The following is a 24523-nucleotide window of genomic DNA, read 5'->3' as shown; positions in this document are numbered from 1 at the left end:
TATTGCACACATTTACCACAGCCACGAGTTGTGATTAAACATACCTGTCGGCGTTGAGATTACTTTTTCCATTTCTCCTTAAATAGCCTGTCCGCCCTTCCAGGTCAAATTTCTTCTTTTGGACATGTTTAAAATCACCAGAAAATTGCCACACAAGCATCAGTTACAACGCAGCTATCATCATATTATCCTCGTGCTGCTCGAGATTCTGGCGCCGCTTTAAAACGCGCATGTTAGGTGTCCCGAATCCAGAGGCGTAATATCAACGTAAATAAATGAGCCATTTGTTCCGCTTTAAATTCAAAGTAAAATATTGTAGCGAATACACTTTGTTTAATTTTCTAAATTATGTTTTATTTATTATTTTATAATATTGTTTAAATCATCCTGCGAGCCGAATTGGACACCTCTGTGGGCCGTGTTCGGCCCGCTGGCCGTATGTTTGACACCCCTGTTTTAAAGGGATAGCTCACTGAAAATTGTGTAATTTACACCACCACATGTCATTCAAACCCTCAAAGTCATACAGGTGAGAGTGTGTGAGACATAAAGAATGAGTCAACGCCTACAGAATTGTCATTTTTGGTTGAACTATCCACTTTAAATGGATAAATGGATTAATTTGAATTAAATATCCAATATTTGCTGATATATATCCAGTAATGGCCAATATTGATAGACCATTATATATATGTATATGTATGCATGTATGTATGTATGTGTATATAATTAATTAATTAATTAACGCTGACAATTATTTTATCGCGCATTAACGCAGTTTTTATTATTATTATTTTGAAAGTCCGTTGCTCACTGGCTCTGAATACACATACAGACAAACCATGGGTCAGAGGAGGGGTGGGATTTTGATCAGTACTGGGTTGGGATGGGCGTCATCATGCGTCTCAACCAATGAGAGCATTTGAGGTGGGCCTAACACCGTGTCTACACCAGACGCTAGCGGCACGACAAAATACTATAGAACCCATTATAATCAGTGATGCTGTCTACACTGGACTCGGCGCGACACGACAAATCCCCAACAGTAAACTGCTGCCTCGTTCTATTTATGACGTACTGACACAAAATTCAAATAATTTGCAACGGTCGCTTTGTCGCGTGACGCGTCTAGTCATTGTAGACAGACTTTATCTGTTGTGGCGCGCCACATCCAGTGTAGACAGCATCACTGATTATAATGGGTTCTATAGTATTTTGTCGCGCCGCTCGCGTCCGGTGTAGACATGGTGTCAAGACGCACCATCACAAGAATACACGAGCTATATGAAAAGGAGATTTTGATTTGATTACATTAATGTTTAAGTTGAGATTTACAAGAAATATTTTAACTGCTATGTAAAGGGAATACTGCTGTAAAAAGCACCTTATTTGTTTAAAGTGTTTGCAAACCAAATGTTAATTGCACTTTTGTTCATACAGCAGTACTTTTAAAATAAAAGTGTGCAATACAGCACTTTTGAATTCATTATTGAATTTTGTGCATAACAATGCGATTAATCACGATTAAAAACTTTAATCATGGCCCAGAACTAATATATATATATATACACACACACACACTCACACACACATATATATATATATTCACTTCAATCAGGCATTATAGATGGACCCCTGTCGAAGTGTGTAAATTAATTCCAAATTAACCTTTTTTTCCAAACTCAAATCACGCAATGTACACTATTGGCATAAAAGCCCAATAAAGCGCTCTTTTCCTATAGGAAAGCAATAATTGATTTGACATTTTCTGCCACTTCAAAGGCTTTGAGCCCTGTAGGCATGGCACTAAATTACTGGAGAAAGAAGATTTGCTATAAGCTGAGTGTTAAGTGTTCACCACTGTCTTACTCTTTTCGCTTTACCTTTCTACCTCAACACACTTGTGTGTCCATGAAAAGAAAGAGAATGTGGGTTTCTTATTGAAGATAGTTACATTCTGACACCACAAAGACCCTGTGTGTTTATCTGTAAACTTTCGTATTTCTGTCTCTTTCCGCAGACCTGTTTTGTAGTTTTTTTTTTTTTCCTGGATAGAAAAACTGTTCTCTATTTTTAGGCAAACCAGCATCAAGGAAGAATTTTGATGTGTAAATACATTTTTTGCTGCGTTTATCATTGTGTGTGTGTGCATTTCCTGTTTTATGACATTTGAATTTAGTTGTCACTCTGAATTTAAAGTTTTATTTGTAGTTAAAACAGATTAGGGCTAGACAGAATGATGGTAGAAATGTCTTCTGGTAGAAGTTTTGCAATATTATTTATATCATAGTATATATATTTCTCTCTCTCTCTATATATACATATATAGAAGGGCGTTCCCCTAGCGTTTCCGACGCAGCTCGAGTTCCTGAAGAGGAACAATAATGTACAGTATATGGAAAATAATGTGTTTTTTTAACCTTAAACCGCATAAACACATTTCATTACACCAAATACACAAAATAATGTTTTTTTAGCAACATCATATGACCCCTTTAATCAAAGAACAAAATAAAATCATTCACTGATCTTGACTGAATATATTTAATAACTTTAATTGATTAATCTATATTTTATTTATGAAAAGAAAACTATGCAGTGTTTTTAAACTTTTATTTACAGTTTCTGTACCTGAAATTTTGTTCAGTTGTATTTATTTATGATATTACTAATCGATTTGTTTGTTCATATCTTATTACTGACTGTTTACTTGTCTTTAACACTTTAATATTTGAAATTTATATTAATCTAGTTGTTTTTGCTGTGGTATTTTTTTTTAAAGCATAGGCAAAATTCCTCTTGCAGTGTTCTGTAGGCTGCTGATATTTGCTCGTGTTATTCAGCTGCAACATAATGCTTTGTAAAAAGACAGAATAAATGTTTGACTTAATTTTTTTTATATTGGATTTTTTATCTTATTGGAATCGAAACTAGGAATCGATAAGAATCGGAATCGATAAGTGGAATCGGAATCGATAAAATTCAAACGATACCCAACCCTACTCCTAAGTCACTAAGACCAAATCTGAACTATCCTAAAATGGCTGTTGCCAGCAATCTGCCTCGGAATATAAACATTTGACAATAATGAGCTTTTAAAAAGGTATCGCTTTGCTTTGGAGGTTATCCCAACTCCAAATTTTTTATTATATCCTTAATATATAGCTGTTCTCGCGTCCAGTTTGGTTTTCTTTTATGTTTGCATGTCTTACTATCAGCCATGATTATTCTACTGTTAATTAAAAGGCTACGCATATATTGACTAATTGTTTACGAGAAGCATACATATAAGAGGCTGACAATTAGCTGAATATATACTTGTTTATTAGTGACACTTAGCCTTCATTTTAAAATCTTTATTTGAATGTGGCGCATAGTTAGTAAGCATGCTGACATCATCCATAGCAACGAGGTCAACCCCGCCCTTACTCTTAGCTTAAGACTTCTGTCTATTCCTTAGTAAAAGTTTGTCTCAGCAGCTTTGTGAATAGGTTTTAAGATAAAACTCTTAGCTAAAAACTTTTACTGCTATTTAGGAGAACTCTTAGTGGTAAGATCAAATGTTTTGTGAATACGGGCCCTGGTTTGTAATATTTAAACAAGAAAACAATTATTTTATTTTTATTTATTTATTTTTTGGCAAACATTAACACACCATTAGGTTAATGTAGAATTCAGTTCATAGGAGGTCACAGATATATGTATATATGCATAAGCTGTTTTACAACAGATTCGAATTTGACTCAATCAATCAAAAATTTGTTCAGAATTATTATGTTTGTAATATTAGTATTACATTTTTGAGTCTTTTGTTAGCTCAAGTGATATAAAGTGTATATATAAGTTATATAAGTTGTTTTGAACTGATGCCTGACTTTATTCATATGATCATTTGTCATAAGGAATCATATCTTTCAGTTTGTGCAAGTCATTTTTATATTGAATAAAAAATAAAGGAAAAAAACCAATGAGATGAAGTACTTCCATTTGTGAAGTTCACAGAATGATCCTAAAGTAGGCTTTACTTTATTTAAAATAGGCAAAACTATTTAATATATTAATTATGATGAATATATAAATTCTAATGTAGAATTCTAGTATACAAATATACAAAATATATGTAATATAAATTATATATTATTATCATTTAGAATTTACTTATGAAATAAACTTGTTCTATATCATTCTATGAATGAAAATAAATTATATTTTTATGTATTTGTAGAATCATTCATTTACATAGCAAATCAAATTTTATATATCAAAGCAAAATATGTAATATGTAGGCGATAGCTTTGGCTGCCCTGATGTAAAATGAATCATATTGTGACTTTGGCTAGATTCATGTACACTTTGATACATGCTATTAATGTACTTCCTTTAATATTTTGCTCAAGTCTGTGTTAAACCAATTCTTGCATGTTAACCCAAGCAAAGCTGGATCTCCACACTCTCAGATAAACAGTGTGTGTTGTGATTAGGGCACACGGCAGGGCCCTGCAGTGAGCGCCGGAGCCACAGAACGGGAGAGAAGCTGCTCTTATCTCAGGCAATTAATCAGAGAGACTCATATTGCGGGACAATTATTCAAAGCTTATTCTTGAATAACTTATAGCTGGAAGCATGCAGAAGTTTCCCCTGCCTCACGTGAAGGTCGTGAGAGCAAGGAGGCTCTGCAGGATAGAAGGCCTTGGCACATTTGTGTGTTTTTAAGATACATACTGCAGACAAGGTCAAAGTCACGGCAAACTCTGCTTCTGCTCGCATATATTTCACACCAGGCAGGTTTTACTTTTTTATGTTGTTGTTCTTATGCATCATGTTAAAGGTTGGTTACGGATACATTGATATAGTAAATTTAGTCAATAAAAAATATGATGGCTGATATTATAAATCAGTACTGTTTTGCCTTATTTTTAACTCCAATCTGTAAAACAGTATATCGTACAGTAAAATGATTAATAAGTGCTTAATATTTTTTGAAACCTGGTATAAAAGAGTGTACATTCTGAATTAGAAATAATAAAAATAAATAATTTTTACTATCGGCCTATTGAACTATACAGATGAACTAAACAAATGGCGATTCAATCTGCGATAATGAACGCGATATTGCCTAATTGTCAGTGAACTACGGCTCTGTGTAGTAAATACCGCTCCATCTGAAAGCAGGTGATGGAGATTTACTACTAATCACGGAACCGGCTTTACTGATGAGATGTGCATGACAATCGCATGCGATTAATTGCACAGCCCTAATATTTAGTACAGATATTGTCACCTGGTTTTAACATGATTTAGACAACGTAGCAGATTGCTTACTTAGCGGAATAATTGGATTCATAATTGAATGCGATCAATCTGCGATAATGAACGCGATATTGCCTAATTGTCAGTGAACTACGGCTCTGTGTAGTAAATACCGCTCCATCTGAAAGCAGGTGATGGAGATTTACTACTAATCACGGAACCGGCTTTACTGATGAGATGTGCATGACAATCGCATGCGATTAATTGCACAGCCCTAATATTTAGTACAGATATTGTCACCTGGTTTTAACATGATTTAGACAACGTAGCAGATTGCTTACTTAGCGGAATAATTGGACATCTGTTTATACATAAGATGTTTCTGAATTTTAAACCGCATAAACACATTTCATTACACCAAATACACAAAATAATGTTCTTTTTAGCAGCATCATATGACCCCTTTAATTATATGTTGTCATTTATCTGTTTAGATTGTTAAAAGCGTACAAATGTTCAATATAATTTTATAAAGAAAAACTCTTGTGCATGCTTATGATAAAACTGTATTTATTTTTTAGTAAAAAAAAAAAAACCTAGGATAGAAGTTGAATTTTTTTTTCCAATCAGGAATTGAAAAGTTGAATGTGAGTTTGCAGTCAATTGTGGAGGATTACTCCAAGCATGAAATTTTCTCAACCCCCATTGGTTGAAAGTTAAGTGGCCTTTATGATGTCATGTAAAAAAAAAAAAAAGGTTGTTTCAGGGGTGAAACAATTAATGAAAGAAGACAAACTTCTTTGTCGTCTTCATCTTTTTTTTTTGTAATTTATAATATGATAGCTAGTACGGTTCAACTTACTCATGGTTCGGTTTGTATCACGGTCTTAGAGTCACGGTTTCGGTATGGTTCGGTATGTGCTATGTTTAGGCAAAAACTATACTGTCAAATAAAAATAAAGAAAATAAGAATAATCTATCTAACTACAAGCAACAGCACAAATAAATACAATAGAGTAAAGATACAAATAACATTTTTAGTTTTTTTTAGGTAGGTCTAACATTAGTTTTTAAATCTTCTCACTGCGCGCGCAAACTCTCGTCCTCTGGCTCTTAAATGTTTAAACTGGCAAAGCTTAAATGAGTTTACCTTAAACACAGATATCAACGTGTGCTGTTCAGGTCTCACCTGTGCGCGCGCTATCAGCTCCTGGGTGATGACGGAATAAATGCTCATATTCCAGCACATGCGTTGTCAGATTTAAGTTGAACCGCGTGCCGAACCGTGTGTAGAGAACCGTACAGTTAGATTTTTTTCCCCTAATAACTAGGGATGTAACGATTAACTGCGAGCCGGTCGAAAATTGATTCAAATATGTGATGATTCAAATCGGTTGAGATGCCAAACAAATCGCGATACAATTGGAGTAGGCGTTTATATGAATGTAACTCTGAGGGGAAATGACTATCTTTAGAAAAGTTTATGTGGTATTTTCTTTCCATCTTGCCTTTGAACAATGCATATTAAAGCATATTAAAGCAGTGTTCATAAAGCCCAATTTATACTTCTGCATCGAACCTACGCTGTAGCCTACGCATAGACGCACACCCTACGCCATAGGCTACGCCGTAGCCTGACGTGCACCTCTCCAAAAATCTAACAGTGCGTCAATTCTACGCAGACCGCAAGTGCTGTGATTGGTCTGCTAGAACCCCTCCCCCTGTATGTACTTGAGTTTTGTGTGTGTTTATGTGCACTTTAATATATTTTAATGTTACACCTTCTTATATAAAATAAAACAAAGCAAAAAACAAGTGTCTTATTATTTATTATACTACATAGCATTATACATCTGTAGTTGTCCGTGACAAACAATGTTGATCTGCCATGGTACAAGTCCATGTGGAGATTGAAAGCATGCCATCTTCTCCTGTTCTGTTGTTGTCTCCTTTTTGTAGTTTTAAATAATGATTTAATGATTTGATATTTATTTGCCACCGTCACGGCTATAATGCTTCTCCGATGAGCCGCTTCTTCTTTGGCTTTTGCCGTGGTACTGCTGGTTACACCAGCAACATGCCCGTGGACAGTGCAGACTAGCGGTTTGCATGTGTACTGCACGTCGCAGCAATAGCCTAATAAAACGACACCTTTTCATTTACTGTATAATAGGGCTGTCAAATTTTTTTTTGAATATTCATCGAATTTAAAATTAAAATCCACATAGACTGGAAGATGTTGTTTACGTCAAAACCGAAACCAAGCCGTTCACACACACAGAACGCATATTTATCGCATTTTCTAGAGGGACAAATATCACCGTTGCACTCGCCTCTCGCACAAGAGAGCCACATGTTTAGAAAGCTATGTAAAATTTATGTAAGTTCAACTTTTAAAAAACATGTCTCAAGACTTTATGGCGGTTTTTCCCATCCCACTGCATCTCAAGTTTTTAAATTAAGAAAGTACTCTTTGTGATTGGTCCTTTGTATTAAACTATACATACATGCATGTTGTTTTGTTTCTAATTGTTTAAGCAACTTTATTAATTATATAAGGTTTATAAACATTAATTTAAACATTATGCAATTTTTTCAAAGATAGTCGTGTTATTTTATTATGCTTTGAAGAAACGTGCATAATATTTTGCTCGATGCGCCCTCTTGTGGCCTCAGGAGAGAATCCAAAAGATTTATTTCCCCCTAACTGCAATTATGCCTTTTAAATTCGAATATACTTCGAATATTGATAATATTTAAGTAAAAAATTCGAATTTAGTTTTTCAGCCATTTTGACAGCCCTACTGTATAATGTCTTCAATCTCATTTTGTAAAAAAAAATCGTGAGAAAATCGAATCGTGAAATCAAAATCATGAATCAAATTGAATCATGAGTTGAGTGAATCGTTACATCCCTAATGACAACTTATGATTGCAATTAAACCGGTATAAGGTGTTTTGGGAATCTTTGTGTGGTTTAGATTTCTCCTTCATTAAACACTCCTACAGGTTGATTTAAATTTTTTTATTTTTATTTTTTTGCACATGCACACAGGATGCTCTCCGATGTAAGTAATTGTCCCGCACAGAGGCTGTGCGGAATTGGAACATTAAACGCATCTTATCTCTTCTCCTGTTTCTCGCGCTCTCCATTGATTGCAACCCCCAATAAACGAGCTGCTTTTAATTGCAGTAGGCCTAAATCCTACTTTTCCTTTTTAATGTACCACAGTGGGAGGGGTTGGGGAGATTTTAATGAAAGTGATATGAGTCCCTCTCTTACCATACCTAACTATTTGTGTGTGTGTGTGTGTGTGTGTGCGTGTATCAGTACGAGAAAGCTGGTTAGTTGCATCAGGCATTGGACTCCAATAAATTGACAGCTCTTTCTCTCTTCTCATTCACTCTCTTTCTTATCTATCCATTTTAATTACTTCACAATGTGTGTGTAAGCTTGTTTTCATTCCCATGTACCATTTTTGGTGCAGTGGCTTTCTCCCGTTATCACTCCCTGTCTTTAGTCTTATTCGCATTTGTAAGTGACACAATCAATTAAGCGCCGTGTGTTTATGTGTGCAAGTGTACAAATCCCTGCTTTTCTTCGGCAGTGCCAAATGAAATGGGAAGGAGGGGGTGATTTTTTTTATATCAGATGAAAGAGAAACTGGTTGCAAGTGAAAACGGAGCTGTTTCTCTACTGGACGGACGAGTAGAGGCCTGATGTCTGAAAATGATCACACACATTTGCAGATATCTCTCATTTCAATCCCCCCTGTGAGCACTTTGTTTCACACACACTGATTTTCATGTAATATGTGGGTCTTAAGTATGATGTCGTTGATTTTGGCACAAATCCCATGCATACTGAGAACTAAGACTGTTATAAAGAACTATTATTTTATTTTATTTTTTAATTATTAATTATTATTAACATGATTGACATACAAAATAAAAAGTAGTTTTAAACATCTTATCCACCCCACCCAATTAGATTCATTTTAATTGCTGAAAATGTAATATTTAGTTATGACCCTGTTGCCACATGATTTTCATCCTAATGCAAAAAATTTAACGTTCCATACCATTTTTCACCTATGTAATGATTTGGACACTTTCTAAATAGCATTTGTGTAATACTTATAGTATGTATATAAAATTTAGTTCTAGCGACATTCATTAAGCTAAACCTTTGAGTCCCGTTATTAAAAAAGTTAATTTAAAAAACAAATTGTTTTCTTTAATTATAGGAAAATATAATTTGATCATTAACAACAAACCAATTTGGTTCTAAATAAGTAATGAGTCACCCGTTCTAGTGTTTAATTTAATTTTGATTTATTTCAGGTCAAATGAAATTAATGTTAAAACTTTTTAGTTTGAATTTTTAGTATGAGGTGGATGAATACCATTTCCTGAAGGTTAAGCACCATACTGACCATTTGGTGGATTAAAAAAATGACTTCATTTTTAAGAGTTTCAGACTCTATTTTTTGTACCTTGGTCTTGGAAACGTCCAATTGTGTTAAAGAAAAGAGAGAGTACTTCTATTCCAACAAGAAAGGAAATGGAGGATGGAGCCATAAAATGCAAATATCACCCATGCTGCTTTTTTTCCCCATACAAATTAAATGTCAGCGCTGTGAAATACTGTCACTTTACTTCATGCTGAGGAGGCGGTGACAAATCCATATTCTTCATTTAAATAAAAATTCTTATTACGGCGCTGGCGCGGTAATCACGCCGGCACAAAGCCTTCCCGTGATTAACGATAGCAATTTATTGTGCAAGAGGGCCGAGGAGAGGGAGAGCAACCGACGCAGAAGAGACATCATCTTTATCATAATTTGTATCATAAATAACCGGCCCCAGCCAATCAGAGAGCAGCTGACGTGTCATTCCCAAATAACCTTTGATAACTATTACCATTCCACCGGTCGGAAGAAAGCCTAAAGTCACAATGTTATCTTATCCCCATTCTCCGCTTATAGAATACAACAATATTACCATATAGATTACACTATTTATAATAGAGAGTGTCAGAGGGCCCTGCCTGCACTTCCTGTCATCTATTGTGGTGCAGAGAGTTGCAGTGGCCAGATTACCACTGGTTAACTGGTATCACACCACCCTGGTGTGTAGTGTGTGTGCGTGCATTTGGAGTGCTTGGAGACATAAAAAAGTTTGATTTAACTAGAGATTGCTTCTGCATTTGGATGTGGGTCTGATTTTGTGTGTGTGTAATATCGTGCATATTCATTACCGTGATATATCGCATTACCGAATACCGGCACAAGTCTAGTGTGTATCTTGTTCGCTCTGTTGTTCTGCTGTGTAATCAGGTGTGGATGATTTTGATCTGTTGCTCTGATATCCGCCCTCCATTCCACCCTGAGATGTTCCCTCTCTGTTAATATTGCTCATGTCAATATTGCCCTTTTTCTTATTTTTCCCTGTCACGTTCTTTCTTATTATCTGTCATATTTACAAAACAGGGCTGAATCAGTGGTTTTCAGTCGGGCTTACATAATTATCTGATCCTGTTTCTCAGCTCTCTGTTCTTGCTTTTTGAAAATTCTGGTTGGATGTGATTAATATTTGTACTTTTCCTTCTGGCAGATGAGGAAGAGGAGGAGCCAGTTCCTGCAGATATGGGCACTTCTGCCGAGGCCATGCAGGTCTCCCTGGGTGAGGAAGAGGATGGTGAGGAAGAGGAGAATGATGAGAACTGGCTTAGTCGTCACGGCGGACAGAGTCCCAGGCCTGAGGGTCTATTACCTGCCGCCAAGAGACCCCGCCTGAGCACAAAACCTGGTCCAATCAGAAGGCAGGAAAGAGGTCACCCGGTAGGCCCAAAAGCCCACGTAGCCCAAGGCCAAGCCCTGCCCATTTGGGTGCAACAGGACGTGGTTGGGCTGGACCTCCTGGGGATGATAGTTCTCGTGATGGCCAGTTCAGAGCTCATGATACAGGAGATGAGGATATTGAGAACTCTATTGCTGCTGTTATTGCACGTGCTTGTGCGGATGGAGATGGCACATCAGACCCATTTGCTTACGACTCGGACTCGGACAGTGAGGGGCCAAACCCTCCAAAACCTGCACCCAAACATATACTTAGCCACATCAAACCTCCACAACCTCTCATCGGAAAACACCCACTTCCACTAGTTCCCCCAAATCTCAACCCACCCAACCACTGGACGATGGATGACTCTATAGACGAGGTCATCCGAAAGGCCAATCAGGGTCAAAAGCCAATTCAGACCCCAAGTCTTTCACCTCCAGAACCCACTTACTTGTCGTCCCCACCTGACTCACCTCCCACACCGCCGCCACCTCACAAACCTCCCCAGGAACGAAAAAACCCAGCTACCACTACCCTTCTGAAGAAGAAACTCAAGAAGGACTTCAGGGCCAAGTTGAAGAAGAAAGACAAGGAGCGACTCAAGGAGAAGGGCAAAGAGAAAGGAAAGAACAAGGACAAGAACAAGGAGAAGAAGCGAGAAAAGGTGCGAGGGCAGGTAGAGGAGAACAAGATGCCCTGGCCAGAGCTATCGCTAGGAGTCGGAGGTGAAGAGCGGAGAGATGGCATTAGCGGGAAGAAAGAGAAGGACAAGCACAAGGACAAGAAGAAAGATAAAGAAAAAATCAAGAAAGAGAAACGAGACAAGGGCAAGGAGCGAGGCAAGGAGGAGAAGAGGATATCTCAAGGAACCAAAGACATTGCCGCTGCTGTTGGCGCCACCAGCCCACTCTTCAGCCCCCAGACCTGCCTACGAGTTCCGTCAATGTTGCCCCCTTTGCCACCAATACTCCCTGATAAATTGTTCCCGTACCCCAAGGATACCAAGAGCAAAGACAAGGACAAGAAGAAGGACAAGAAAGAGAAGAAGAAGAAAAAAGAGAAGGAGAAAGATAGAGAGAAGGAGCGTGAAAAGGAACGTGAGAAGGAACGGGCAAGGGAGAAGGAGCGAGATAAAGAAGAGAAGAAGAAAGACAAAGAGAAGAAAGAAAAGACGAAGGAAAAGGAGAAAGACAAGCCAAAACTTGAGAAATCAAGTTTATTGGTAAGACGCCCTAGCACTTGCAAAGTCCCTGGTCTCACACTGTACTGGGAAAGCTACTTTCACTGCTTACACCAAAAGCTACACTACAGTCTACTAACAAAAAGTAGCTAGGTACATTGCAACATCTTTCTATATTGTTCCACCTCTTTTTTATTATGAAACTAGAAAACACCCCAATTGATATAACAGATATTGAAAACACAAATGTTCTGAACAGATTCATTTACTTGAACCTTCCTAAACAAATTGATTCACTTAAATTTATTCTGAAATGGAGTTATATTTTGTCATGCTACGCTGCACTTTGTTGGAAAGAAAGTTAGTCATTTTGCTGAAAACTAGTTAAAAGTCAACATGGAATGATCTTAACAACTTCAAACAATTATATATCTGTAACCTCATATTTCTGAGTGAAACAATATTCAACGGCAACAAGGTATACATGTACACAGCTTTGCATCATATGGATATGCAACTGCATGATGTACTCATTGCTGAATGCCAGCGAAATAAGGCCACATAGGCCATTCATAAAACTTCCACATGAATTCAATATGACTATCAGGTGCAGCATCAATAATGCAATACACAAGAGAGTCACACAGATAGATTTACTAGCTGGCCCCGTTATAGCGTTGTGTGTGTGTGTGTATCTTTCTGTCCTTGTGTGTGTACCTTTGAGATCAGAGGTAGATCGCTGAGCTACATTTACATTTCCGTCTTTTCCGGTCGATTTGTCCCTGGAATCCTGCTCCTTGCATGGAGCCCCTGTGCACACACACACACATACACAACAGACTATCAATCTGTGTGCAAATCAAACAAGGGATAATACACCTCAAAGCCTCTGTTTACCCAATTCATACCCCATTTTACAGAGTGTATACGTATGTGTGTCTGCAAAAGAGCTTGAGCAAAAGAGTGTGTTAGTTCTTTATCAAACTCATCCTCCAATCGCTTTTCACCATCCAATGACAGTGATGATGTATGTACACCACATCAGACTTGGACTGGTGCGGAATTCCATTTTTCCTGCTTTCTGTCTCTTTTTCTTTCGTTACCTGAATCCCTGACCCCCCGCACTCTCTTTTTCTCTCCATCTTTTTCTTTGTCTCCTGCTGCCACTGGGAGATGGGATTGAGAAAGTGATTTCTCTCGTTCTCCACCTGCTTAAATCTTTCCATCACTTTCATTTTTTGCAAGGCTGCTTTGCTGCCATCCAGGAGAAAAGAAAAAGAGACGAGAGTGAGAGGAATGAGGAAAAAGAGAGAGGGAAAGAGCTGAGGGGGTGGGGAGCCGGGGGGTTATCAGTCGTTGGCCTGAGGTATGTGTGCAAGGGACTTAAATCCATAGAGATTAGCAGAAAAATGCCGTCGGTAGCAGTAAGGGGTTTTACGCCACTGGTTGTATTAGTTCAGGTGAAAAGAGTATTGCGTTTACATAAAACCGGACAAATCCAGCCACAATGCCAGTGCTGTGGGACCACAATGCAATCTGCTATCTCTGGACCTTAACCACAACATCCAGTGCTGTTTCCTGAGAACTGCCTCGGAACTACTGCTACCAAACACGGAATTACAGAAATTGAGAGAGAATGATGGCGGGAGAGAGAGGAGAGAAGGGAGCAAAAGTGGAAACAAATGATACAGTGAAAAGGGAGATGGAAAGAAGAGAAAGAGATTATGCTATTTTTTTCTCACAATGGGTCCCTAGTCTTTAGTTAAGTCCTTAGTTCCGTAGTTGCTCGCTGAAAAACAAGGGGCCAATAGTTGGAAGTCAAAATGAAATGGTTTTTGCATCCAACTTCATGTGTTTCAGATTAAAACATGATAGTCAAAAAAAAACATAGGCAGGGACTTGATTTTATTCACTGTGAATTATTGGATCATGAAAAGTGATGAAAAGCGGCATGTGGGTTGTATTAGGGCAACAATATCACAATATTTTTTTCCCCCCGTATCATGTGATATCAATATTTATCACTATATTCATTTATCATTAATAAGGAATAAAAACCTTTCCACATGCTTGTTATACCTTGAGAATGATTTTTTTCTTTCTTTTTTTCTTTTTTTTATTGTGTCTCCATATGATATTGTTTGTCGAACAGCCCTAGGTTGTATGGAAAAGGATTGTGGATGTCAGCCAAGAAGTAAAATTATTAGTCTCATAAGCCTTACACTGTCGTTACATTAAACACGAGCGACGTGACACATTAAAAGCAAATAGAAAGCATTATAATCTGTGAATCTGTCTACACTGGATGTGGCGCGATGAGTCATCATCAACAGTTGCCCCTATCTATTCCTGACATACTCCACGTGTTTGCACTACTTCTGACAACAGGGTAAATGGATTTGGGTTGTCCAGTGTAGTAGACAATCTCAAGCTGTTGCAACAAACCTATTAGTAATGTTGGGTATTCTGTGATGGTGCTTCTGCGTGTTGCCCTCATCTGTGAATTTTGAAGACATTCCAGGGATGACATGAATGCCGTAACTACTTGAAAGATTTTCAAAATGCAGAGACAGGGTCATAAGTATGAATAGTAAAGGTAAAATATGAACATGGGCTTTGAATTTACCCCTGGGTTTAAACTCTTTATTTTAAATATTGCCTATATAAGCATCCAATGGGATTTTGATTCAAATTCCATCCTGCAACCTGAGAACAGTCTCCTCACCTTCTAATCTCTGCCCGTATTGAACATTGTGCTAAACGGCACAAAAAGGACCTTTGTATCATATTTAATTGTATTGTGCTTTATGGTATCACGCTCTTGTAAAATTTCGAGAGTTCCTTTTTCACTTTTTCGATATCGGTTCTTTAGCTCATAGAGCTTTTAAAGAGCGACGCTGGTGTCCAGGTCACGCTAGCTACAGCACTTTACATCCATTTAGAAGCTGATTAATCAATTTGCGCGATCCCGCAGCCATTTATGTTGGGTGCACGTGCAGTGCGTGTTTGAATGAGCGGGCCTAATCGTGATAGGAGTAGGTTAAGTAGGACGGGGCACTTTTAGGGAGAAAGACATTGCTGCCACCTCCTCAACCACTTAAAGACTAATTAACATAAGCAGATAGTACTATCTCGTCCTGCTATTGTGGGTCACCCTGAGTGTGTGCACACACGTTCGCTCTTACAGGCGCGCACACGTACACGGGCCTTATCGTCAAGACACACGGCCTTAGCTCCTTCCTTAGGGAGGTTGAAAGGTCTGTACTCGCTCGTGTGTTGGACGGCTGCTCCCTATTGCCTGACTGTGGTTAGAAAACACAGGTGTCGTCCTCCCAAGTGGGAGATATCGCAATCTGAAGTTATTTGCATTTTAAAACTACAACTTTAATGACTGTTAATAACCTAATCTCTATACTAAACCTAGCAGTGTTTTGTTGCTACATACTGCAATTCCTGTTGCTGCGTTAATTATTTACTAAAAAACGTACAATACCATGTTTTTGTAAAATACTTTATATTTAAATGTTTTTTAATATAATTTATTTGAACAAAGCTATTTTTATCCAGTCAGTACACGAGTTAGTTGTTCATTCATTAACCGTTTTGACAGATTCAGTAAGCAATACGTAAGACTCATTCCAACCGTTAACTTTAGTCTTTTTAACTGATTCATTTCAAGAATTTGTTAACAGTACTTAAAGTCAATGTGAAATCAAAATTGACGCTGTTTACTTTTTTCATGCGTGTTACTAGTCAAAATTAAACAACTCGCTCTGCTTCTGAAAGACTTTACCTTTTCGGAAGATGTCACAAATACATTTACCCCCTTGTTGCCCAACCATTTCCCTTCTTTGGGTTGAGGTCGATTCCTAACGGATAAAACCAGTCCTGCCTTTTCTGTATAATAAAGAATTGAGTTACTGTGTTAAGTCACCATTTGAGTCCAAAGTAAAGCAGAACCTGAATTTTTGGGTCCTGAAGCAGAACCAATTTTTAAGAATCTGTTTATTGTCTTTGTATTATTTTGTACCACCAACTCTTCATTTCATCGCATTCAATTCAGACTGCAAAGTCACAACTCAGTGAAAATATAATTTATTTTGCCACGGTGCAGTAGATTAAGCAGCACCACTGTTGAATAGCCGAGCAGGAAACACTGATACCATGAGAAACAAGTTTGTTTTGCCTGTTTCTCTCAGAGGAGTTTTCCATAGATTAACACGGCAGTCTAAAATTCATTGTGCCGAGTCCAGTGTTAACTCAAGAGCTCCTCTAATCAACTGAAGTACAAACTGCTGATAAATCTTTTATGGCAGTTTAGAGTTGCAGCCCTTGTATAGCCCCAGTATAGTGTAACCCGTATATAGGAGCAATTGGGGTGCTTTCCCAAGCAAGTATCGCTAGAAGAGACGTGTGATAGTCATGGTTATAATGCTTCATAAAAGCCATCCGTTTGGGACAATCAGATCTGAAAGTGAATCGGAGAAGGAGAATTGTGAGTGCAGGCATACCTCCAGACATTTATTTTTTGGGGCGTCACTCGCCAGGTTTGTACATGCATATATGCTAATGCAGTGGCTAACACGGCTTCTCACGCTCCTATTCTCTCCAAATGATGCAACCTGCCAGCCATCCTCTCAATTCTGCTGATACTTACGTTCCCCTCTTTCCATAGAAGAAAGGACGTGAAAAACAGAGAGAAAAAGAGAGGATGGGGTGGCAGACAGAGCGAGTGAGCGAGACACAGGGAGGAGTCTCCAAATCCACAAAGGTTTTGTAATGAATGCGCGGCGCAACAATAAAAACAAAAACATTAAAGAGAGAAAAGACACGTTTCTGTGTTAAACAATTAGTGCAGTGGCATTATGGGGGATCTGGGCGGACAAAAGCGCCACAGCGGCAGGGGTTCTCCCCAACACAAACACACAAAGAGCACCTCACTCTCGTTAAGCCTCGGAAAAACCCCCGAGACACACTCTACACCGGTCTCCTCCGCCAGCGCCGCGTTATCCGTCCCTACGCTATCATCTCCTCCATCTCTCATGCGCTTTGTTCGGTTCCTCATCCCATTCTGCTGTTTTTATCTCTGTTCTGGGGTCTGTTCGTACCCGTCTCTCCGTTCATCCCTACCTCCATGGCCTCAGACAGGACACACTACTGCCAGCATCAGAGGTGTGTGTACATGAAGGGCTTTTCAGGAGGATTGACCCTGGTGCTAGCTAAACTGGATTAGCAGGACACCATGTTGTCCATCTGCCGTGTTAAGTGTGAGCGTCTGAGGTGAAGCCGTGTACTCTTGTCCCCATTAGTAGCTGATTTGTAATAATATAATAGCTGAATTTTGATGTTCACAATCATGTCGACACTGCAAGTTTTGGAAAAGACAACCGTGTTTTTAGTAGTCATTCCCTGTGTATGAGAAATACAGGGATGATCCTGCTACCCCAAACCGGTGATGGTTGACAGTCTAATTTGGTGTCTTGCTGCTGTAAACAAAACAAGTATGCCAGCATTTAACCTGTTTGGCGATAGCTATTTTAAAGAACAGCGATATTACCTACCTTTTGACGCATTAATATCCACCAGTTTTTCAGTAAACTGTTGTCAACTGAGATGCCATGTTTTATGCACGTAAAACTAATGGTGAAGTAGTTGTTAGGTTCTGTAGACATTCTTTAGATTCACTCAAAATTCGGTTCTCACTTTCTGAATTTTCTGAATTCAACTTTAGAATGCAGTTGTCGCATTCTAACCAATTCTGGATTGAACAGGATTAAGCCCTCAGAAAAGGGATTGAAAACTGAATTTAGCTGCACAGTGTACGTAACCTGTGTGAAAACTGACACTTTTAGAGTTACAGACTGTTGTGTATCTATCAGGCCATTGTTTTGAATTTTTGGGATTTTTATATTTTAATTTCATTATAATTTATTATTTTTAAACCAATATTGAAGCTAGTTATAGGCTATCACAGTTTATTTTCATATTGATTCTTTTCTTTTCTGCTGTGTATTATGTGCTGTTGCCTGATTTCACCAAGAAGCATGTCAAATTCCCATTCACATCTTAAATTTGAATATTGTATCAAAAAAACAAAACAAAAAAACCCCAGGCAAAACAGAATAGAATAATTACATTGAGTGGTATATTGGTTATCATGAGATAATTATTGTGTAATTTGTAATCCCTACTGAACAGACTATAGCATTAAAGAAACCTTAAATAGGGCAGGGTGATAAATCAACATAGATGTTTATAAAAAAAATTAATATATTTATATATATATATATATATATATGTAATAATCTTTTTTAAATTAATTGCTATCCACCTTATTTTTCCCGTTACAGTGGGTGCGGCCATTTGTAAATTTAATGTGTCTGGCTTCCGGTGTCATCCGCTTCCAGCTATGTTTAATTGTACAAAACAGCTCGTTTTGCTACTTGATACTGCAAACTGGTGTTTTCTCACCATATTATTTTAATGTGTTATCTTAATTATAAACACACTGGTTTGTAACGCAAGCAATTTTACCATTTACTGCACTTTGTTATTCTTCTCGTTATTTCCCTACCACTGCTAATGAACCGGAAGTCTCGCACAATCACCGAAAACAGCTTACTTCCGCGTTAAAAAAATAAGGTGGATATTGATTACATTTTAGAAAAAGTTTCAGTTTTACATTAATTTCATTTGATAGCATTTTTATGGTAAGTATTAAATCAAAATAAAAAAAGATATGTATAATCTTTCTTTACATTTTTGCTGTATTGATTACATTTTTAGAAGATTGCTTAAATTGTGAACTTTTAAAAATTATAAATTATGAGTTTCATTCGATTAGCATTTTTTTAATGATCATTTTGTATTAAATCAAAATACAGAATCCACCACCCCCTCCACCCCCTAAATAAAATTTGTGCTTAAATTAAAAGGTAGCTTACTCTGTGTTACCAGTGTTACCTTTCCCTGTTAATGGTGTGCAATAAATATTCTGATAAATGTCAATATCGAATGATATGAAAAAAATAATAGTGGTAATATTTTTGGCCACATCGCCCATCCCTAAGCTTAAATAATTCAATGACGACCTGACCTGAATTTATATAGATTTCAAATGATTTCTGTCTCTGTTTAGGCTGATGTTCTTCCCGCTGTCCCACCGTCTCCTGTCATACCTCGACTGACCCTCAGAGTGGGTGCTGGACAAGACAAGATGTAAGTACCTCACACACACACACACATACACACACGAAAGGTTGAGAGTATCAGGCAGCTCTCTGTGTGGTCAGAGTCTCAGAGTCTGTGTACAGGTGTGAGTTTCAGGCTTTTGGTCTTGTGACCAGTCCCAGACGGCCCATGAGGTCTTGGAGGGGGGCAAACACACACACACACACACACTCCCCACATCATGGCCCCCTCCTGCACACTCCTATCAATAGCGCCAGTGTTCACACCACTTAACCCCCTCACACACACACAGCGCCATACTACAGGTAAGGCGATTACTGATTCCTGAACGTCTACATGTGACTGATGTCACTTTAATGGCCAGTGTGATTTAGACTCAGAAAGTATAGCGTCTGCGCAGTGTTTTGACTGCTTTTGAATTTCTTCCTCACCTATTCAGTTGCACCTGCATGCAGGACAGGAAACATTAGTGTTTACGTCTATGTGTGTGTGTGTTTGTACAGGAAGGCCTTTATTCTCAGCCCGGGAGTGAGTGTCGTGCCTCTGATGTTGCCTGTGTTGTGCTCTTTTCTTGCACCTGTAGTTTTATGTGTAGAAAAACACAATCAGCAGTCCTTTCAAGAGGAAAATGTGTTTTTATGTCTGTCCTTGTGTTTTGTTTCGTTTACATAAGCACAAAGCTTTAGATGTTGTATATGTTTAACTTGTATTTTAGCTTGAAAGACGTTAGGGATGCACAGTATATCAGTGATGAACGTAAAAAAGAGAAAAAGAGTATTTATATCAGCAGTAACAAAAAAAAGAGGATTACAGTGTACATTTTTGCTAGATCTCAACAGAAGCTCCTTTGATGCACGTGGAAACATTGGCATTGGTGAACTTTGACCTCTGAAAGGTCCTGAGGTCACATCCTGGACAGGACATACCCACACCATCTTTGCCCCGAGAGGGAGCCCTGTGCATGGTTGTGGTGTGTGTGTGTGTGTGTGTGTGTCAGTCAGATGAAGCATAAATAATGAATGTCTGTGTGTGTAATCGGAGCTGACCGTTTGACACGCCCTTCTCAGGGTCAATACCACAGCAAGCACCGCTGTCCACTCTCCGAGCCTGTCAATCAACCTGTTACTCGGCAACAGCAGGGTTTAATCAGTTTGTCAGGCAGCATTTAAAAGATGAACAGTTCTTCTCTATTGCCAGATTATAATTATTATGGATCCTTAATATGTTGGTGAAAATATCAGCTAATATTAGCTGATATTGAAAGCAGATATCATAAGAACTGCTTACTGTTTACAATATACAGGCAAAAGTATGGCATCAAAAAAATATATTAAAAAAAAAACATGGTATGTTGTTTACTCATTCTTTTAGAGATTTTTTCATACATTTTTCAACTTTTTTCATACATATTAATACTTATGTATTCATAATGTTTTGATGTAGGTTTTATTTTTTACTAATTTTATTTATTTATTTATTCACAATAAATCATCCAAACTGTTAATTAATTTAATAATTGTTTATTTAATATTTGTTATTTTATTTAATTGGTTGACTGATTTATTCACGATCAAACAGAAACAGAAAAGCTCATTTATAATATTGGCCATAATATTGGTTTTTAGCCATAGAAAATTTATATTGCATGATATAAGGTTTTTTTTTTTTTTTTTTTTTACAAAAAACTGCAACAAAAATATTTACATTACCAGTTTTTGTACAAATGCATGTATGATGAATGTACAAAATGCGAGGGGAAAAAAACAACTGTACATTTATTTTAAGAACCAATTATCACTATTAACTAGGATGCATATTACTAGCATATTGGCTGTTTATTAGTACTTATAAAGCACACATTCATCTCTTATTCTGCATGATCATATTTTAGATCCCTTAATTCTACCCCATACCTAAATATAAAAAAGTACCTTACTATTAATAAGCAGCAAATTAGGAGTTTATTGAGGCAAAAGTCATAGTTAATAGTTAGTTAATAGTGAGAATTGGACCTTATAAAAAAGTGTGACCGTAATTATATAAAACACAAACAGTAGTACAATAAACCATTCATTCAATGAAATAAATTAATTAATTAAATTGTACAGTGTGTAACCATTCTTTCCTTCCTCTTTTTCTCTCTCTTTCTTCACCAGTGTGATCAGTAAGGTGGTCCCAGATTCAGAACCCACACCTCCACCACCACGAACCCCAGTGGCCAGGTCCAGTCCAGGAGCACGGATGCGTTCCCCTCCTGCTCCCCCTCCACCTGCCCCAGCTCCTGTAGCACCTCCACCCCGCCCTCCTCCTGTCCTGCCCCCTCCACCCCCAGCCGCCCCCATTCTGCAGCCACCCAGCCAGGCCAAAGCACGGGGATGCAGCGTTGTCACGGAGACCGTCAGTGCATACGTGGTGAGTCTCACATATACACACACAAATGAATTACTGCATTGTGTATTATACATTATAATTTCATATGTTTTATATTTATATTAATTTATTATTAATATCACAATAAATATTTTTCTGCTAAATAATATACTTACAATTTACAGTTACAGTCAAGCAAATATACATTACGTCAATATACAGCTCTACAGATGTATGTGCATCAGCTTCATTATTTTAAGTCACTTTGACCAAGAAACATATTTTTTAATTTTATGCACTGAACTACAAATTGTCAATATATATTTTTTTTTAGATATTTGTAGACATTTTTAGACATTATTTGACTGAATTAGATTTATCCAAACATGCATTTAATAATTGAGGCATTAGTAACATTGAAAATATAAAGCATATATTACACATATTGCGTATATTTAATTATATTTACATTTTTGTGATGTGCACACATTGTTGAGATACAAGTTTTTTCTGGCTAGTATTCCTAAGTGTTTTCTTAAGTGTTCTTAAGTCAAAAATAACATTTTGAAAGCTGATGTTTCATTGAAAACAGGAAGCAGTTTTGAAAACAGGAAACCATTTAAATGGTTTAAACAGCTCAGTGAGACCTCAGACTCGATATATATATATATATATAATATATATAGGATGTGATGTATATAGTAGAACAGCACTTGCTTTTACTTCTCTTTTTGACCAGTGCCAGAAGTGTTAAGTTTGTTAGATTTGTTTGATTGATTCTTGTGTTTTTGTTCATCACAGATTCGGGATGAATGGGGTAATCAGATCTGGATTTGCCCAGGATGTAATAAAGCTGATGACGGCAGTCCCATGATCGGATGCGACGAGTGTGACGACTGGTATCACTGGTAAAAGCCTTTTTCAGCTTCTCTCACATTACACAGTCACTATATTTATCCCTCTCTCCAGTAAAGTCAATGCCAAACGTGTTTTTCATTTCTTTTCTTTTTTTCCTAGTAACTTGACATTTTCTGAGGAATCAGAATTTTCTACAGGAAAAAAAATGTAGGCGGGACTAAAATTTTATCTATAAGGAAGTTGTCTCATTTTTGATTTCATCTTGACTTCAGGGGAAGTCATACAGTTGCGTCATCTTATGTGGTGCACAAGACATTTTGGAGTAATTTCAGATCAAAACTTTTTTTTGACATACAAGTACAAAATGCAGTATGTTTTGATTATAATTAAAGTTACAAGGCTGCTATATTTTACACTAATTCTCTTTCATGTCATTTCAAGAGCCACACACACCTCAAAACAAAGTGAATAAGAGGAAGTGCCAATCATACAGCCAAAAAAAAAAAAACTCAAACTGAGCCTAGATTGCCTGGCATTACTGTAAAGCTTTTTGGGAATCATCTTTTTCATGCGCTTCGCTCAAAGATCAAAAATACACAAACGCACACAGAACAAATTGTGTCTTTCATGATGAAAGGAGATATTTTGCTGGTGAGAATGATCAAGTATTTTATATATATATAAAAGACATGTTTTTTTCGAATCTCAGTTTCGAATTTGTCGAAATATATGAAAAATACCAACTTGCCACATAAGTTGTGTTGTTCATCATACAGATCGATATCATTCATGTTTATCTTGTAACTGACACTCATCTATCTCTCTTTCTGTCTCTTTTAGGCCCTGTGTGGGTCTTGTAGCCGCCCCTCCAGAGGACCAGTCGTGGTTCTGTGTGAAATGCGCTGGCAAGAAGAAAGACAAGAAGACAAAAAAAAGGAAGCGCAAAGCGCACTGACCCACATTTCTTTTTCTCCCGTCTCTGTCTTCATCTGTTTTCGCCTTAATTCATTTCCAACTCTGTTTTTCCTCATTTGTTTGTTTTGTTTGTTTTTTTCACCTAGCCCTTCTTTTAACTTGGTTAACTTAACTCAGTGTCCATTATCATAATGTATTTTTTAAAATGAAAATTTCAAATGTGTATATGTTACTTTTTTATGTGGAGAATCATACAGTATGTCTATATGATCTTTGTATCAAGCTCATGATTGTTCAGTAGATGTGTGTTAAAAGGAACCTCTCAGTTCGCCCTCATTAAAGGTCGTTCCATGAATGTGCTGATTCATCAAATGTACATCACCATGAGAAAAAAAACATTCTGTACTATAATCTGCCTTTTAATATCATTCTTCTGATTGATTTTGACTGGAGGTGCAGTTTCATTTTACTATGGATTTAATTAAAAGTTGCTTTTTCACATCTTATTGTTTTGTTGTCTTGTCGTTTGTTTGGGTGGGAGTGTACAGATAGGTATACCACTCAAAAAAAAACAAAAAAACAGCAAAATCAGTGATTGTTAAAGGGTTAGTTCACCCAAAAATGTTTAATAATGTTAAAAGGGTTAATTACTCACCCTCATGTTGTTCCAAACCCGTAATACCTTCGTTCATCTAGAACACATCGGAAACACAATTTAAGATATTTTTGATGAAATCTGAGAGCTCTCTGTCCCTCCCATAGACAGCAAGGTAACTACCACATTCAAGGTCCATAAAAGTACCAAGATGATCGACAAAGTAGTCCGTGTGACATCAGTGGTTCAACTGTAAAGTTACGAAGCTACGAGAATACTCGTGTGGCGGCGCTGACCCAGATCCGGCGTAATGACGTCAT

At 37.4% G+C, this 24523-nt stretch overlaps 1 protein-coding gene across 1 annotated transcript in view; it reads left to right on the top strand.

The window, feature by feature from the left end:
- The window catches only part of LOC107748456 (transcription initiation factor TFIID subunit 3-like), a 54461-nt gene extending 30359 nt beyond the window's left edge, over positions 1–24102 (top strand). The window contains 6 exon segments of the mRNA XM_016563233.1: positions 10867–11063; positions 11066–12316; positions 19413–19492; positions 21622–21877; positions 22637–22743; positions 23534–24102. Of these exon segments, the coding sequence (XP_016418719.1) occupies positions 10867–11063; positions 11066–12316; positions 19413–19492; positions 21622–21877; positions 22637–22743; positions 23534–23648 (2006 nt within the window). The 3' untranslated portion in view covers positions 23649–24102.
- Positions 24103–24523: the final 421 nt, after the last annotated feature.

The sequence above is a fragment of the Sinocyclocheilus rhinocerous genome, unplaced genomic scaffold (genome assembly GCF_001515625.1).
Source record: "Sinocyclocheilus rhinocerous isolate Xijiao unplaced genomic scaffold, SAMN03320098_v1.1 scaffold78, whole genome shotgun sequence".
Lineage (NCBI taxonomy): Eukaryota > Metazoa > Chordata > Actinopteri > Cypriniformes > Cyprinidae > Sinocyclocheilus > Sinocyclocheilus rhinocerous.
Note: the sequence above shows the minus strand (reverse complement) of the source record. Positions and strands in the feature narration are given on the sequence as shown.